A 17,655-nucleotide genomic window follows, 5' to 3' on the forward strand; every position below is an offset into this window, starting at 1 on the left:
TCTGCCTTCACTGTGAATGACCTTGGACTGTTCCCAGACTACGCTTACAGCCCTCGCTCCTCGCCTGCACCACGACAGATGAGGTAGTAGATTATGTGAAAGGCCCCAACCGGAGAGCTGCTGCTGGTCTGAGTACACAATACTGACTTTGATGGACCAAAGGTCTGATTAAGTAGAAGGCAGCTTCTTGTGTTGATGTGGCTCACTTTAAATCTGAGTAGTATGGCACATGTATTTTTCCTTCCCCCACCATATCCTGAGTGGGAGCACTGAAGAGGGGAGGAAACTGAGGTCAGGTAAAAATGAAGAAGAGTTGGTTTTTATATGCCGATTTTCTCTAAGGAGTATCAAACTGACTTACCATCTCCTTCCCTTCCTCTTCCCACAATAGACACCTTGTGAGGTAGGCGAGGCTGAGAGAGAACTGTGACTAGCCCAAGGCCACCCAGCAGGCTTCATGTGGAGGAGTGGGGAAACCAACCCAGATCTCCAGATTAGAGTCTGCCGCTCATGTGGAGGAGTGGGGAATCAAACCTTGTTCTCCAGATTAGAGTCCACCACCCCTAATTACTACACCACACTGGCTCTCTCCCAAAAGATATTTGCAATTATCTGGATGGAAGAGGCAGGGAATCTCCAGTATCCTGCCCTGAGCAACTTGGCAGAATGGTGAGATGGAAAAAAGAACTCATAAATAAAAACCAAAAATTTAGACTTATAACACAATGAACCAGACAGACAAAGAATACAATGTCTAAGGGGGGAAATCTTAGACATTGTATCTTAGACATTGCATGAGGGGGGAAATCTCATGTCTTGGATGAATACGTTAGCCTTATTGCTATTGAATTTCCCTACCTTAAAATTGCAATAATATACCTAACAACTTTTGCCGAGCGCTTGGAGACACTCAGAAGCAAGGCACTCAGAGCAAGTGCCGAGCATAACTGCATTATATTATCCTTAAGCATTAAACTCATAAGGCAGGATATGGTATTATTTAATATAACCATGCTTTTTTCCAGAACTAAAACTCACAGACACAGGTTAGCTGTAACGTCAGCGCCTAATCTAATAATGGCTACTAAGAAAACCACTTCTCTCAAGATACAATCTTTATTATTGTATCCCTTTGCGTCTACATTAATCCCAACCCTGGAAAACTGAGAAATGGCCTCCACAGGAGAAGAGAGGTAGCTTGATAACTCCCATGGTGGGGGAAAGGGCCATCAAGTCACAGCCAACTAATGGCGGCCCCAGAGGGGTTTTCAAGGCAAGACAGCTACAGAGGTGGTTTGCCATTGCCCACCTCTGCGTTGCAACCCTGGACTTCCTTGGTGGTCACCCATCCAAGTAATAACCAGAGTCGATTTCGCTTCGCTTCTGACAAGATCAGGCTAGCCTGGGCTAACCAGGACAGGGCTGGATAATCCCTCTATCTCCCCAAAAAACAAGGAAATTCAAGGGATAAAATCTCTTTCGCCCACCTGAAGGAGTTTTATAAATATATAATACTAATAGCATATTATACCTCTCAATCAGTATATTTATGTATAACTCTGCAAACTTATTATAGTTAATTCTTATAACATATGCTTTTGCCGTTTGCCTGTTCGCATAATATCATATAGAAATAATATCTTGTAATGCGTAAAATATTTAATTATCCAAGCTGGGAGAGAAATCTATTCTCCTTAGTCTGTGCATGTTAATTTGCTTATCATCACTATTTACTATCTACAATAACACTTCCTTTTACAGGCTCTGTAAAGAACCCTGTACAATCACCGGGTCATTGCCTTCCCCAGTCATCTACACTTTACTCCCATCAAGCTGGGTATTCATTTACACATACATTATTTTCTTCCTGGGATGCTTACTGAATGCACAATTCCCCAAAAGTGGGCCACTGCTCCTATTCCCCCCTCCCCATCATATCTTAATCAGAGCAGTTAAATTTATAGATAGCCCTGGCCTCTCCCTGTGTTCTTAATTCCTGAACAGGAACATAAGGGAGAAGGTGGTCCCAAGCCATGTAGGCCTTTAAAGGACAAAATCAACAACCTGATTTGTGCTTGGGAGTGAATCAATAGCCAATGCAACTGCTGTATTATGTCACATGCTCCTGATAGCTGGCCCCAACCAACTATCTAGCTGCAATATACTGAATTATCTCCAAGTGCAACCCCAAGTAGAAAGTATTGCATTAATCCAGTCTAGATGTAACAAAGGTATGGCTCACTGTAGCTAGATCTAACTGAACTGGGAATGGACAAGCGAACGGGGGAACGGCTGTCTTACATACTTGTGCAATCCTGAGGGCATATCCTCGTATCCTTTATCTCAACTGCATCACATTTCCCATCTGGGCAAGTACCGATGCTTGGACTGCAAGTGGAATAGTTTGGAGTAATTCCTAGAACAGAAAACAAGCAAAGGAAAGATCATTCCACGTCACTTCTAGCCCCTCCAGAAGCTCTACAGAGCAAGGACGATCGATTTAAACACCACCCCAAGATCTTACAATAAGGCTACATACTACTACTAATAGAATAATAATAAATTTTGGTTCTCGTAGGTTATCCGGGCTGTGTAACCGTGGTCTTGGTATTTTCTTTCCTGACGTTTCGCCAGCAGCTGTGGCCAGCATCTTCAGAGGAGTAACACTGAAGGACAGTGTCTCTCAGTGTCTGAGAGTGTCTGAGAGACACTGTCCTTCAGTGTTACTCCTCTGAAGATGCCGGCCACAGCTGCTGGCGAAACGTCAGGAAAGAAATTACCAAGACCACGGTTACACAGCCCGGATAACCTACGAGAACCAATGAACTCTGACCGTGAAAGCCTTCGACAATATAATAAATTTTGTTTGTATCCCGCCCTCTCCCAATGAACCAGGCCCAGGGCGGCTAACATCATGTAAAAACACCATAATTACAATTTCATAAAACAAAATACAATCCAGTATGACTAATTTAAAAATCAATTCAATACAATAAATACAATCCCACTCCAACGGCAGCAAAAATCTCCACATTTAGGGAGGATGTTATCCAGGGTGCATGCCTCCATACCCCACTGTTGATGGCTTATAATCCTGGGGTGGGTGGGGGTGGGATAAAGATGAAAAAAGGTGTGCTGGCAAGCTGCCAATGCTCAGGTCTCCACTTGCAGTGTCTCTGAGATACTGCTCCAGGTGGTTGGCCACAGCAGGGAGAGGGTAAAGCAGAGCCCAAAGAACAAGTCCGTTTGTCAAAGTCAGAAATCAGAGTCCAGTACTTGCCAAATCAGAGTTACAGTTCATAGTCCAGGTAGCCGGTCCAAGGTCGAGGGGCACGGAGAGTCAGAGGTCCAAACAGCCCGTCCACAGTCTAAAGGCACTGAAAGTTGTTCAGGTATGCACTGCGTTGCTTCCTTGACCCTGGGCTGTTCAGCTGAGGCTTTTCTGGCATCTGGCTTCTCTGTTAGTCCTCCTCCTGCGAGGACTCACTGTTCTGCTGCTGTTTCAGCACACGCCGGTAGGCTTCCAGCTGGGCACTATGTCTTTTAGCCACCAGTGCCTTTCTCTGCTGCTGCCTCTACCTGTCAGCCTTTGCTGCCTTAGTAGCTTGAGGGGTCACAGCTGGGCCACTGGGTCCAGGCTCTGAGCAGGACAGGGTTGGTTCTGCCGTGACTTCTGACTGCAAGTCTTGTGCCTGCTCTGGAGAGTCACCAGCTTCAGGGCTGTCAGCCTCCTCGCCAGGCTGTGCTGAATCAGGCCCCACTTCAGGCTGCTAGGTCAGAGGCCGCTCCATTGGGGCTGAATTCTCCTGGTAGAGTTCCTCCTCTGAGGAGGACCCATTCTCCAGGGACTGCCCCATGGCAAAAGGTTTAAAGGAAGGAATATTAAGAAAAGTTTAAGAACAAGGCCCAGGGAAGGAAAGGGAGAAAGAAGGAATAAGAGGAAGAGAGGCTGTTTTTGCAGATTTTTCTGTCACTGCCCTCAACCACAGGCCTGGTGGAACATCTCTGTCTTATAGGCCCTGCAGAATTGAGTCCCACAGGGTCTGGGTATAATTGGAAAGAGTTCCATGCATGAGAACTGCCAAAGAACAAGACTGCAAATATTGAAGATTAATCAGCTTGCATAGTTTTTTCTGCCACTGAAAACTCTTTGTGTACTCTTCGGGAGAGTTCCAGATGGATAACTGCGTCAGTCTGTAACAGCAAAACACCATACTGGAGCAAACTATGTTAGTCTTTCAGATGCCCTTGGTCTCCTTTTTTCTTTTGGATATATCAATCTTGTACTACCACAGGAAGATATCTAGGAACTGTACAATAAAAGGATGGGATTAATGACTGACAGGCCGTGTTTGGTTGGTGGCCCTCGACTCCCTGACGCTTACCCCTCCAAAAAAAGACAAAAGGAAAATGTTGTCCTCCTTCTCTCCATCAGGAGGATGATCCTATCACTGGTAAGAAGGCCCAATAATTGTGCTCGTACGTCTTGAGATGCTGTGCCTTTTGCACTCTTTTTGTTATAGCTCCTCCTTGCCCTTTTTCTGTCTGAAACCCTGTGTGTGTTTGTGTATAAACACACAGCATAACACTTTGTCAGATGCATAAAAGGAACTTGAGCAATATATATTTATTTGGGGAAGAACAAAAAGGTAGAGCCTACAAGCTGGATACACAGAACAGAGAAAACTAAGCTGAAACATGGTAATATTCTACGCTATCTTAGCAAGGAAACAGAGTAGAAAACCGTGGACCATCTAGGGGTGATCTGCCACCTTCCAATAAGAGATCCCAAATGTATAAGAGTACAATAAATTGGTATGATGTCAAGATCCTGCTACATTAACATAATTTACTCCTTTAAAAATAAAAGGTGGACAGAACAATCCTAAAACGGGGGAGCTGAAAGCTTGTAGGAGCTGGCGTGACCTTCCACGCTGGCATTAGTGCCACTTGCACCAACTAAAGTGGCACTAACATCGGCGCAAGGTGTAGCTGCCTCGGCAGCCTTTCCCCGATGCCAGGGCTCGCGCTGGTGCCAAAGGGGGCATCTCCAGGGGCCGGGGCTGACTTCAGTTAGCTCTTTGAGCCCTTTTGCCCCGGAAACACCTCTTTTTGCCAGCATGGATTTGTGCTGGCAAAAGGAGGGGTGTGGCCCAGTGATACCCTAAGGAGGAGTTGCACGGTGTTTTTACAAAATTATATTTCAAGCTTGTATTTATGGGCCAGCAAGCCAATCAGGAGGCGGTGCGGCGGCACCATCCCCGTACGTCCCATAACAACTCCCCCCTTAGGATTGTGCTCAAAATCTAATATGAACAAAAGTTAGCAATACCAGTAATCCATTCCTGATTATATAATTCCAGCACTAAATCCAACCAATTCTAATAAAATCCGCGATGACTGATGAAACTGGTCATCAGTCATTTAAGTCATTATTGGCTGTCAGTGCGGTCACCCATCCTGGATGTTATATATTTAATTATATTTATCTTTATTATATCATAAATCATATCATAGATGATAATGCCATAAATTACATCATAAATAACACAGGTTGCCAAAAAGTCTTCCTGCACAAAATTTCATGCAAGTTTTTTGTTGGGAGAGGTATATAAAACAGGGCTGCTGAACTCATTTGTTATTAGGGCCAGATATGACATAAATGTCACTTGATCGGGCCGGGTGTACCATAAAATTGAATGCCAGGTACTGGACATACAAACTTTATACAAGACACAGGAAAAGCCCACGAAATATATTATTTTTACTTTATTCTTTACTTAAAATATAAGCATGCTTAAAACAATAACACTCTTACAGTATTTTCTTTTATTTAACAGTATTTGATCATTGACACCTTGGGTCGGGGGGGGCGTGGCTGCCTCGGCTGGCTTGCGGGATGAATAAGAGCTCTCAAGGGGACGGATCCAGCCCGTGGGCTGTATGTTTGACACCCCGATATGAAAGATCTGTGCAATGCAATGGAAGACATCTGCAATTTCTTGCCAGCTGCAACTAGGCAAATGCCACCTTTCGAAAAACACTGAAACTGTAGTTGGAAAACGAAGAGCGGCAACGGCTCTTCACAAGGAAGTGAGAAATTATTTCCTTTGACTGCTCAGGAATAACCGGGAAACGTGGGAGATCCCCCTCTTCCCCACTTTCCTGGCATCAGAGTGAGATCCCTGTCAATGGAGATGTCCCTGAGCTGGGATGCTCTGAGCATCACAAATGTGGCTCAGTGTAGGCCGGCGGATGACTGTCCGAACATACCTGTCCCACTTCCCTTTCTCCACTCACACCTTCCCTTCAGCACTCCAAGGCCGCCGCACTCTTCGCACTCAGATCTGGACTTGCTCCTAGCACATGAGTCCAAGCAGCCTTCGTCATTATGTATAACTGCGAAGAAGCAGAAGACTGTTATCACCCTCAGACAAATCTAAAAGAAATATCCACATTTACAGATGGTCCTTTCTCAACCCAAATTAAACCCAAAAAAAGAAAAGGGAAATTCTTTCCCTTTAGGTTCAAGCTGAGGAAACTTCCTTCAATAATAGTTCACAATTGGTAGCCGTGTTACTATGTCACTAGCAGTAGAAAAGAGTAGGAGCCGTGGCACCTTAAAGTCTAACAAAATTTCTGGCTCACAAAAGCTCACACCCTGCCAGAAATTTTGTTAGTCTTTAAGGTGCTACTGGACTCCTACTCTTTCCTTCAATAATAGAATACCTCTTGGGGTGGACCACACCTAAAAAAGGTTATTGTGGAGCTTAAGAAGGTGCAGAAAAGAGCAACCAAAATGATCAGGGGGCTAGAGCAACTGCCCTGTGAGGAGTGGTTAAAACGCTTAGGGCTGTTTAGCTTGGAAAGGCGGTGGTTAAAGGGAGACATGATAGAGGTCTATAAAATTATGTATGGTGTGGGGAGAGTGGAGAGGGAAAAGCTTTTCTCCCTCTCTCATAATACCAGAACGCAGGGTCATCTGCTGAAGCTGGAGGGTGAGAGATTCAAAACAGATCAAAGGAAGTATTTCTTCACACAACGCATAGTGAAATTGTGGAACTCCCTGCACCAGGATGTGGTGATGGTTGCCAACTTGGAAGGCTTTAACAGGAGAGTGGACAGTTCATGGAGGAGGGCTATCCATGGCTATTAGTAAAAATGGATGCTAGTCATGATGCATACATATTCTCTCCAGAATCAGAGGAGCATGCCTATCATATTAGGTGCTGTGGAACGCAGGCGGGAGAATGCTGCTGTAGTTGTCTTGTTTGTGGGCTTCCTCGAGGCACCTGGTTGGCCACTGTGTGAACAGACTGCTGGACTTGATGGACCTTGGTCTGATCCAGTTAGGCCTTTCTTATGTTCTTATGAGAATAGGGAGACCTTTTGCACATTGGCCAATGGAGGTTCTCAGTTATTCAGAACCCATCCCACTAGAAGACCCAAGCCGGGCACTGACTTACGTTTTCCATCCAAGACGATCGTGAGATAGGTGTGGGCTTCTTTCTTGCTCTGTTTTTCTACAGCTAGGACCGGGTACTGGACTTCTTTGCATTCGGGCCTCCGTAGCACAGTAGAATCGTTCACATAGAGGCGTCCATACTTGTCTTCATGACTTTGGGCGATCTTCACGGTGTAGCAGCTGATGTTTGGGGGTTGTAAGCTGTATATGATATTGATGCCCCAAAACTTCATGCAATTGTTGATGCAGATTTTTCCTATCTAGGCTCAAAAAAACAAAACAAAAACAACACAAAACAACACAAAAAACATTAACAAAGCAAAGGGGAATTGTGAGTCCCTGACAAAGAAGAAGAGGAGGAGGGGGAGGAGGAGGAGGAGAAGTCCACCTTCCGAAGTGGCCATTTTCTCCAGGTGAATTTATCTCTGACACCTGGAGATCAACTGTAATCTCTGGAGATCTCCAGCCACCACCTGGAGGCTGGCAGCCCTAGAGACCACCAAGGAAGTCCAGCGTTACACAGTCAGACAATAGCAAAAAAACCCTGAGCATCTTTAGGCATGAAAACCCTAAAGCAGCACTTCCCAAACTTTTTGAGTCATGGAGCACTTTTCAGGAGATGTCACAGAGCACTCACTAATTTTCACCCAGCACCTATCTACTAAACCGAAGGAGAGTCGTATTTTTCTTTCCAATCTGTTCACAGAGCACTAGGAGATGTTTCGCGGAGCACAAAGTGCTCCATGGAGCACAGTTTGGGAACCGCTGCCCTACAGGGTAAACAAAAGTTGGCTGTCACTTGACAACACTTTCCAACACCACAAAGAAATGTAGCGCATGAGGTTGCATGCCATGAAAGAAAGAAGTACAGTGGGACACTTGTATTTCGATGCAAAGTGAACAGTTATTGTTCCAGTCTTGTATACATCAGTGTATGCACAGAAATGTCACAAGCCCTCTAGCAGCTTTATTTCGTGGTCTTTGGGTCCCATTATTTGAAGACCTTTTCTCTGTACCCCCTTGCATAATATATATCTGCTCACTATCACCTCACACATCTGGCACAGCGAGCTCGACCTGCAAAAGTTTATGCCAAAACAGTATGATGAAGATTGGAGAACTGTAATCTGGGGAACCGGGTTCGATTCCCCACTCCTCCACGTGAGGCCTGCTGGGTGATCCTGGGCCAGTCACAGTTCTCTTCGAACTCGCTCAGCCCACGTGGAGGGAGGCAATGGCAAACCACCTCTCAATGTCTCGTGCCTTGAAAATCCCACAGGGTCGCCATAAGTCAGCTGTGACTTGATGGCACTTTCCACCACCACGGGCACTTTCACACATGCCGAATAATGCACTTTCAATACACTTTCATAGAATCATACAGTTGGAAGGGACCACCAGGGTCATCTAGTCCAACCTCCTGCCCAATGCAGGAAATTCACAACTACCTCCCCCATACACACCCAGTGACCCCAACCCTCCCCCCCCCCACCATGCAGGATCCCACAATCAAAGCACTCCCGACAGATGGCCATCTAGCCTCTGCTTAAAGACCTCCAAAGACGGGGACGCCACCACCCTCCGAGGCAGCACATTCCAATTTCAATGCACTTTGAAGCTGGATTTTACTGTGTGAACTGGCAACATCCACTTGCAGACGATCATTAAAGTGTACTGAAAGTGGATTGAAAGTGCGTTATTTGTCATGTGTGAAAGGTGATGATTATTTTGTTGAACAGACAAGAAAACATAATGATGTGACTATCTCAAGTGAGTCATATACATCCCTGTGTCTATTGCCACACGAAATTACCTATGTGGGGAAAAAATCCTGTCAACTGGGAAATTCACCTCAACTTTCCCTCATTAAAATAGCAGATAATAATAGCATCTGAGCAAACGTGGACCACACCGGGCTCTCCAGGGCTGTTAGAGAGATAAATCTTATTTTTGATCCACAGAAGGCTGTTGCCAAGCCCGTGTTCCTGCTGGCTCCTTCACTTTGGCTGTCAAAAGGGAGAGATGGCATCAAGCCAAAGGTTAATTGCTTCCTCATGCTCTCAATTTTTCCTCAGGCCGAAAGGCCATTCAAGCCTTCTCTCGGGTTCCATTTTGCACTTCCCACAGCGCTGGCTAATCAAACCGAATTATGCCTCAGGTTTCAGGGGATGTGGAGCCCAGCCCTTCTCTTTATGTTGCTTTGAGTAGAGTCTACATGTTTGTTGTGTAAACGTAGATTTATGATCGTATCCTTGTCTGATTTGATAGGCTTCAGATGGTATTATGTTAGCTGCAGGTATGGCACTTTAATGGGCTGATAATTCATAAGTCGCTTGAAGTGAATGGTGAGATGGGATATAAAATAAGGGAAATAAAGAGGGTCTTGAATGAAGGTGCCTGTTGTGACCCCCCCCCCCCACTGAGCTGGGTCTAGATTCTGACTCAGAACCCTCTGAGGAGGAGGAGGAGGAAGAGGAGGAGGAGGAGAGTTGGTTTTTTTACTCTCTTGACTTCCTCCCTCTGGGCCAGACTAACATCATTAGGAGATGTCCTCTCCACCCTTCTCCCAAGGACAGAAGATATAAGCTATCCACTCTTTGAAAGTTGGAAAAGACAACAAAGGATGTTAAGTTTTGGAGGATATTTATTCATATCGATTCTCCTGCAAGATGATTCAATTCTAAAAGCTTCGCTTTCGATAGCAGAACTAAAAAGTCAGCCATCCTTACTTGTGAAAAGTTGGCAGCATTTCTGTTCACCGTGAACTGGTATGTGGTATTTGGAAACTGGATACTGACTGGAAGAATGGAGACGTTGAAGTGGAGCATGAGGGATTTGTCTGGCCCCTGGTATTCTGTGTCATTAACGACAACATCCAGCTGAAAGGAGCGGTTTTCGGTAATCGAAACAACTTTATTTAACACCAGTTCTGCAAAAGAGAAAACAGAATTCATCTGTAGTAAGCACAACTGGGAAACGGGGCTCTTTGGGGAAAGTAAAGAAGGGTCGGAGAGAGACACCTCATGGACACAGAAAGCAGGACAAATGAAGAATGGGAAATGCACATCAGCAGAGGAAGCAGCAAACAAGGAAACTCGAGCATGAGCAGTGGGATTCACAGCTGAGTATGTGTGTCAAGGAGAGACAAAATCTCTTTGCTGGCTGGTAATGGTCTGGTTCAGTCTTGGAAATATAAGGTAGTGATGCTAGGACTGAAAAATGAAGAGAGGTGTATGGTGTAGTGGTTAAGAGCGGTGGATTCTAATCTGGAGAACCAGGTTCAATTCCCCACTCCTCCACATGAGCAGCGGACTCTAATGAACACACATGAACATATGAAGCTGCCTTCTATGGAATCAGACCCTTGGTCAGTCAAAGTCAGTATTGTCTACTCAGACCGGCAGCAGCTCTCCAGGGTCTCAGGCAGAGAAAGGTCTTTCACATCACCTCCTTGCCTAGTCCCTTTAACTGGAGATGCCGGGGATTGAACCTGGGACCTTCTGCATGCCAAGCAGATGCTCTACCACCGAGCCACAGCCCCTCCAAATCTGGAGAACCAGGTTTGATTCCCCACTCCTACACATGAAGCCAGCTGGGTGACCTTGAGCTAGTCACAGTTCTTTTAGAGCTCTCTCACAAGGTGTCTCACAAGGTGTCTGTTGTGGGGACAGGAAGGGAAGGAGATTGTAAACTGGTCTTCTTCTGCTGCTGCTGCTTCTTCTCCATGTTACCTCTGCATTCCCTCCTTTGCAGCCTTCACACATTCTCCACTTTCCCTGCTTCCTTCTTCCCCCCTCCACTCCCTCCCTCCCTTGTTTCTGCTCTGTTTTTCTTTCTACTCAGCACTCTTGACTTTTCCCCCCACTCCCTATCTTACTTCTTGTCTTTCCTGCCTGCCAATTTCTCACTTCAGGTTTCAAAATGAAACTGCACCAGCCATTTTCGATTACCTAGGCAACCAACAGACTGTTACCTGTGGTTGCCTAAGCAACCCAAAATAGACGCCAAGATCTCGTGAGGTAATTGAACAAGATCTCGCCGTTTTAAAACTTTAATTTTATTCCATCATCTCTTTTATTTTTTTAAAAATAAGAATTTTCAACAAACCTGGGGTTTCCATCAGATTTGTAGAAACTTACAGAAAGAGAAGGGGGGGGGGAAGGGCTGTGGCTCAGTGGAAGAGCCGCCTGCTTTGGATGCAGAAGGTCCCAAGTTCAATCTCCAGCTAAAAAGGCCTGGTCAGTAGGGGATGTGAAAGACCTACATCCAAGGCCCTGGAGAGTCACTGCAAGTTTAAAAGTGCATTCCTGAGGGGTGGCAGCTCTTAGGAGCTGCTGTGACTCCTACGCCAGCGTCCATGCCACTCGCATGGGTGCCGGTGTTGGGGCACTTACGCCGGCCCCCCTGGACCACCAGCATTCTCCCAGTGCAAGTCCCCACACCGGCGTCCCAGGAAACATTCCCAGAGCATTCTGGGGGGTGGGGGGAGCTGCCTAATCCCTTTCATGCTGGGAAAGCCCCCTAACGCTATGGCATTGCTGTGCCACCATTTCTGGTGATGCAGCATCACTCTTTACAATGGGGCCTTCCCCCCATTTTCAGGTTTTTCTAAATTAACCCCCTGGCAGCCACAAAACCTCTGTGGAGGCGCCGCAGCAGCAGCACGGTCACACCGTCCCCGGCTGCTGCAGGTTCCAGCAGTGGGCTGCTTGTAGACAACACTGACCTTGATGGACTGTTAGTCTGATTCAGTACAAGGCAGCTTCACACGTGTACGTGGCCCTGTTGCATAGATTTTTTGATCAGCAGTTCAGGGCCAGGATCCAAATGAGATGTACATCAGGTCAGAAATATACACTAGAGCCACAATGCACCCCAAAAATGGACTCCACATTACATATCTATACTATTATTCATTAACTTCATATTTATAACATGCCTTTGATACCAGACAAGTGTGAGTTATTAAAACTTATGTCCCGAAGTGGTTTTTGGACTGAAGATATAAACCCACGATTCGGTAAAGTGTGAGCACAATGGCAGCCCATTGCTGGATGCAGAAGACAAGGAATTCAAAGCATGTTTAGTGCTTCTCATGGATGACTATTGCCTTGTGTTTGTGCACTCTTTCTTGCCTTTCACAGCAAGCCAAAAAGACTCGGATGCATGTCCTCAGCCAGACACTTTCTTTTGAAATCTATTTAGGGAATCATGTGCCACTACAGAACTGCGGATGAATACTCTTGACTCAATCCAGTGATGGACATCCGCATGAAACTCTGATGATTGGCATCTCAATATGGATAAAAATCCACACTATAAATCTTATAGGGGCCCCGTTGAACTTAATGGGTATGTTGGTGCATGCAGAAGAAGAAGAGTTGGTTTTTATAAGCCGACTTTTTCTACCACTTGAAGAATCAAACTGGCTGACCTTCCCTTCCCCTCCCCAACCTTCCCTTCCCCTCCCCACAACAGACACCTTGTGAGGTAGGTGGAGCTGAGAGAGTGTGACTAGCCCAAAGTCACCCAGCTTCATGTGTAAGAGTGGGGAAACAAATCCAGTTCTCCAGATTAGCCTCCGCTGATCATGTGAAGGAGTGGGGAATCAAACCTGGTTCTCCAGATCAGAGTCCACCGCTTCAAACCACCGCTCTAAACCACTACACCACAGTGGCTCCTCATGTCCATGTTCATCCAGGGCTACCACCAGCTGGATATGACACCTTTGATTTTTCTATACTGCCTATTATCGCCTGAAAGAAAGGGTTAGTACAACCTATAACTACTGGCAGCTCATTATTTCTCTAGTGCTGGGCACTAGATCCTTGATTATTGTCTCCGTAGACATTTCTCCCCTCATTTATCATGTCTGAAACCATAATTAATTCTCTCACTCCTCCTGCTAATGAATCAGAAGATTAATGAGGCAACTAAACACAGCAGTGATTGCTTTTAAGCGCACAACTATCCCTCTTGTAAATAAAGACGCCCACAAAACTCACTGTATTCATGTTGGGTTCCTCTCACTTGGCTGCCGTTTGGGCTGAAATAGATCTCATTGAATTTATGCTCCACACGAAACGTTTCTTTTATCCATGGATCAGATGTACTGATAGTGCCAGTGTACTTCTTCCTGCTACTCTCAAGTGGGAAAATAGGGGTGGTATCTGCATCATAGACCATCAATGTTGCTAGGATAGTGCCCTTGAAAAGAATTGGAGAACAGGCAGGTGAGAATCGCTTGTCGGTAAACTAGACATTGTTGGACTGGCACATAACATTACTATACAATCAGAAATTCTGATCAAAGGTGCTTCTGTGTAGGATGGATTTACATGACAGTGTTTCCAACAAGACGATGGAAAGATACATTAGACCCAGTTCACTTGAAGCTTCCATCATATGTTGGTTCTCCATATAAGCCTTTTCATCTCTGAGGACATAAGCAATGACTGGGAGAAAAGTTTACCATGATGAACTTGTCACTACAGGAATAAGGTACCCACTAGCCTTCTCAATCCTCTCATAGTCTGTTCTCAAGATAATCTAATTAGGGCTTTGATGAGCATCCTAAGCTCTCAAGAACATTCACCCTCTACACAGAGATCTTTGATATTAAGTAAATCAGTATAGGTAAGCCCAAGGTATTTTGGCGTCTGGAGGCAGAACACATTTTTAGACTGGAGTACTTATGTATGGACTCCTGTGGCACAGAGCAGTAAGATGCACTACTGCAGTCCAAGCTCTGCGCATGACCTGTTTTATCCCGATGCATGTTGGTTTCAGGTAGCCAGCTCAAGGTTGACTCAGCCATCCATCCTTCCGAGGTGGGTAAAATGAGTACCCAGCTTGATGGGGGTAAGGTATAGACGACTGGGGAAGGCAATGGCAAAACACCCTGTAAACACAATCTGCCTAGTAAACATTGTGATATGACATCACCCCATGGGCCAGTAATGACTCGGTGCTTGAAGCTGCCCCTGCCCTGGATGGCCCAGGCTAAACCCAACACATCAGATCTCAGAAGCTAAGTATGATCATTCTCGGTTGGTACATGGATGGGAGGCCAGTAGTTAGGTGACGGTTGGGGGTGGCACAGCTGCACCACCTCCTGAGAGCCAGCATGGTGTAGCGGTTAACAGTGGTGGTTTGGAGTGGTGTACTCTGATCTGAAGATCCGGGTTTGATTCTCCACTGCTCCATGTGAGCAGCAGACACTAATCTGGGGAACTGAATTTGTTTTCCAACTCCTATGTGAAACCTGCTGGATGACCTTGGGCTAGTAGCAGCTCTCTTAGAGCTCTCTCAGCCCCACCTACCTCACAGGGTTTCTGTTGTGGGGAGGGGAAGGGAAGGTGATTGTAAGCCGGTTTGATTCTTCCTTAAGTGGTAGAGAAAGTCGACATATAAAAACCAACTCTTCTTCTTCTTCTGAGGCTTCCCGACCCGAAAATAAAAGATAAAAAAGTTCTTTTTACAACCCCCCCCCCTCGTCAAACTCTTCCATTGGGTTTCATGGGGCTCCAGCAGGTATTTTGCAGGCATAACTTGAAGCCTGCAAAACAGCTTTCCCGGGGCGAAAGGGATTTGGAAATTGACTAACATCATGTCTGTCCCTGAGAACGCCCCCCCCCCCGATGCCGCCATGGGCACTTGCACCGGAAAAACACTGCCGAGGAGGCAGCTCTGGTGCCTGAGCCTCACGCTGTCATGCTGCTCCTTGGAGCCGGCGTGTTGGCACCTGTGGATGGAGCAAGTGGGATGGATGCCGGCACAGGGGTCACAGCTCTGCCACCCCCCTTCAGGATTTCAGGGTAAATCTGGATTAGCCAATACGACAGTCACAATTAACCTGTGATGCATGGATTATTATTTTGCTGCTTGAGTATTCAGCGGTCCTTTCCATTTCTGTCCTGGATAGCCACAAGTAAGCGACAGATAAAGTTTGGCCTGTAGGTGGCAGCAAACATCCATAAATGGCATGCTCCTTCTAATGGAAAATCTTTGGGCTTGGAAAATCCTGCAGAAGAAATGCCCCTCGCCGCCTCGAGCATAAGAGATGGTGGGATCGAAAATGTAAATAAGTACATAAATGCAACCTAAAGCTCTGCTAAAAGAAGCTGAGAGTGTCATGACAGCAGCTGAAAATTTTTAACATGATTTTTGCATAAAAGAGAGCACAGAAATAGCTGCTACTTGTTTTCGACAGGGAAATCTTTACTAAGCTGTTTTTACGGCGACATCTCCCAAGGAACCTATGTGCACCTGCCACAAAATCCTGATGGCTGGAACTCACACGTCTTAGAGATCTCACTCTGTTTATGAACTGGCAGGCATCTCCCGTGGATTTGGATGGTAGCAAAACATCAATAATAGTGAATATTGGTTCATTCAGATTTTTTTATTATTATAATATGATATTAATAAAAACAACATATGATATTAATAAAAACATAACATAAAACAAATTACAAAAAGAACTGAGATTACTATAAATGATATAGAAGGACTCTCCTTTAGAGATAACATAATAAGCATATAATAGGAAACATATCATTACTTGGAAAAAGATATTAAAAAATCAATAGTAAGTTCAAGGGTAGGCAATATATGATAAGTAATTAAATGATACAAAGTGCCACACTATTCATATTCGTACCTATATGTAGAAGAAGAAGAGTTGGTTTTTATATGCCAGCTTTCTCTACCTTTTAAGAAGAATAAAACCAGCTTACAATCTCCTTCCCTTCCTCTCCCACAACAGACACATGTGAGAGAGCTCTAAGAGAGCTGTGACTAGCCCAAGGTCACCCAGCTGGCTTCGTGTGTAGGAGCAGGGAAATCAACATGGTTCATCACATTAGAATCCGCCGCTCATGTGGAGGAGTGGGGAATCGAACCCGGTTCTCCAGATTAGAGTCCACCACTCTTAACCACTACACCATGTAGATGGTTTCTCAGATGGTTTGAGTAAATAATTATAGTATTGATTATTAATTACTGAATTATATTTCTCCTATGAGTTCAAAAATCTATTATTACTTTGCAGTGATTCAACTTGAGTTAACTCCATCATGTTTGAGATAACAGAACAATAAACAGTATTATCAATAATTATTAAGTAATTATATAATTACTTAATAATTATAATTATAATAATTATAAGTATTATAATAATTATAAGTATTATAAATAATCCATGATTTACATATCAGAACAATACGCTGCTAACTGTTCCTGCTTCCCCCCCCCCCCCCCCCGCATGTAATGGGGAATATTGGTGAAGCTTTCTTTCCAAGAAGTTCGCCTACAATTACTGATCTTCTCACTGAGAAACCCCTGATAACTTTACAAGAACCCTTGGGATTCCTGGCACAAAGTTGGAAAACCAGGGAAGTTACACACACACCACATAAGAACACGAGAAAGGCCCTGCTGGATCAGACCCAGGCCCACCAAGTCCAGCAGTCTGTTCACACAGTGGCCCACCAGGGGCCTCTAGGAAGCCCCCAAGCAAGGCGACTGCAGCAGCATTATCCTGCCTGTGTTCCACAGACCATAATATAATAGGCATGCTCCTCTCGTCCCTTCCAACTCTATGAATCTATGATTCTTTGTAAATAATAACCTGTGAAAGTCATCTCCCAGCAAAACATTGTACATTGCTGGCCCAACACTGAAATAGTTCCTTCCTACACAAGGAACCCTTTCCCTTCGATCCTTGAGTGCAACTGTGGATTTGTATCAAGTCCTCCGCCTGTATGTGGACCATTAATTAAGATCACAGGGAGAGGCCCTCCTGACTGTCCCATCAATCAAAGAGACTTGTTTGGAGGGTACATGAGAAAGGGCCTTTTCAGTGGCAGCCCCATGATTACAGAACAATCTCCCAAGGGAGGTGTGGCTGGCCCCCTCCCTCTTGATCTTAAGGAGGCAGTTGAAGACGGTTTCATTTAGGACTGCATTGGGTGAAGTTTACTAGCTGTCCTGAATTGTGATTTTAAAATTAGGTTCTCATGTATTTTATTTTAAGCATTTTATCTGTGTTGTAAGCCACATTGAGCGCCATGAGGAAGAAAGGAGGCAGTGCATATTTTAAATAAATACATGAATCCCAGAATCACATTTCCACATGATTGCACAAAAGCATTTCCAAACATAAAAAGGAGAATGCAAAACATTGTGGG

The 17,655-nt window shown here is 45.1% G+C and overlaps 1 protein-coding gene across 1 annotated transcript in view; it reads right to left on the bottom strand.

Moving 5' to 3' along the window:
* RET (ret proto-oncogene) overlaps positions 1-17,655 on the bottom strand; it is a 174,916-nt gene that overhangs the window by 56,818 nt on the left and 100,443 nt on the right. Inside the window, exons 7-11 of the mRNA XM_056850532.1 lie at positions 13,471-13,672; positions 10,195-10,394; positions 7,467-7,725; positions 6,274-6,399; positions 2,306-2,416 (exon numbers count right to left, since the gene is read on the bottom strand). Coding sequence (XP_056706510.1) covers positions 2,306-2,416; positions 6,274-6,399; positions 7,467-7,725; positions 10,195-10,394; positions 13,471-13,672 — 898 coding nt within the window. The remainder of the gene's footprint in view (positions 1-2,305; positions 2,417-6,273; positions 6,400-7,466; positions 7,726-10,194; positions 10,395-13,470; positions 13,673-17,655) is intronic.

The sequence above is a fragment of the Euleptes europaea genome, chromosome 5 (assembly GCF_029931775.1).
Source record: "Euleptes europaea isolate rEulEur1 chromosome 5, rEulEur1.hap1, whole genome shotgun sequence".
Lineage (NCBI taxonomy): Eukaryota > Metazoa > Chordata > Lepidosauria > Squamata > Sphaerodactylidae > Euleptes > Euleptes europaea.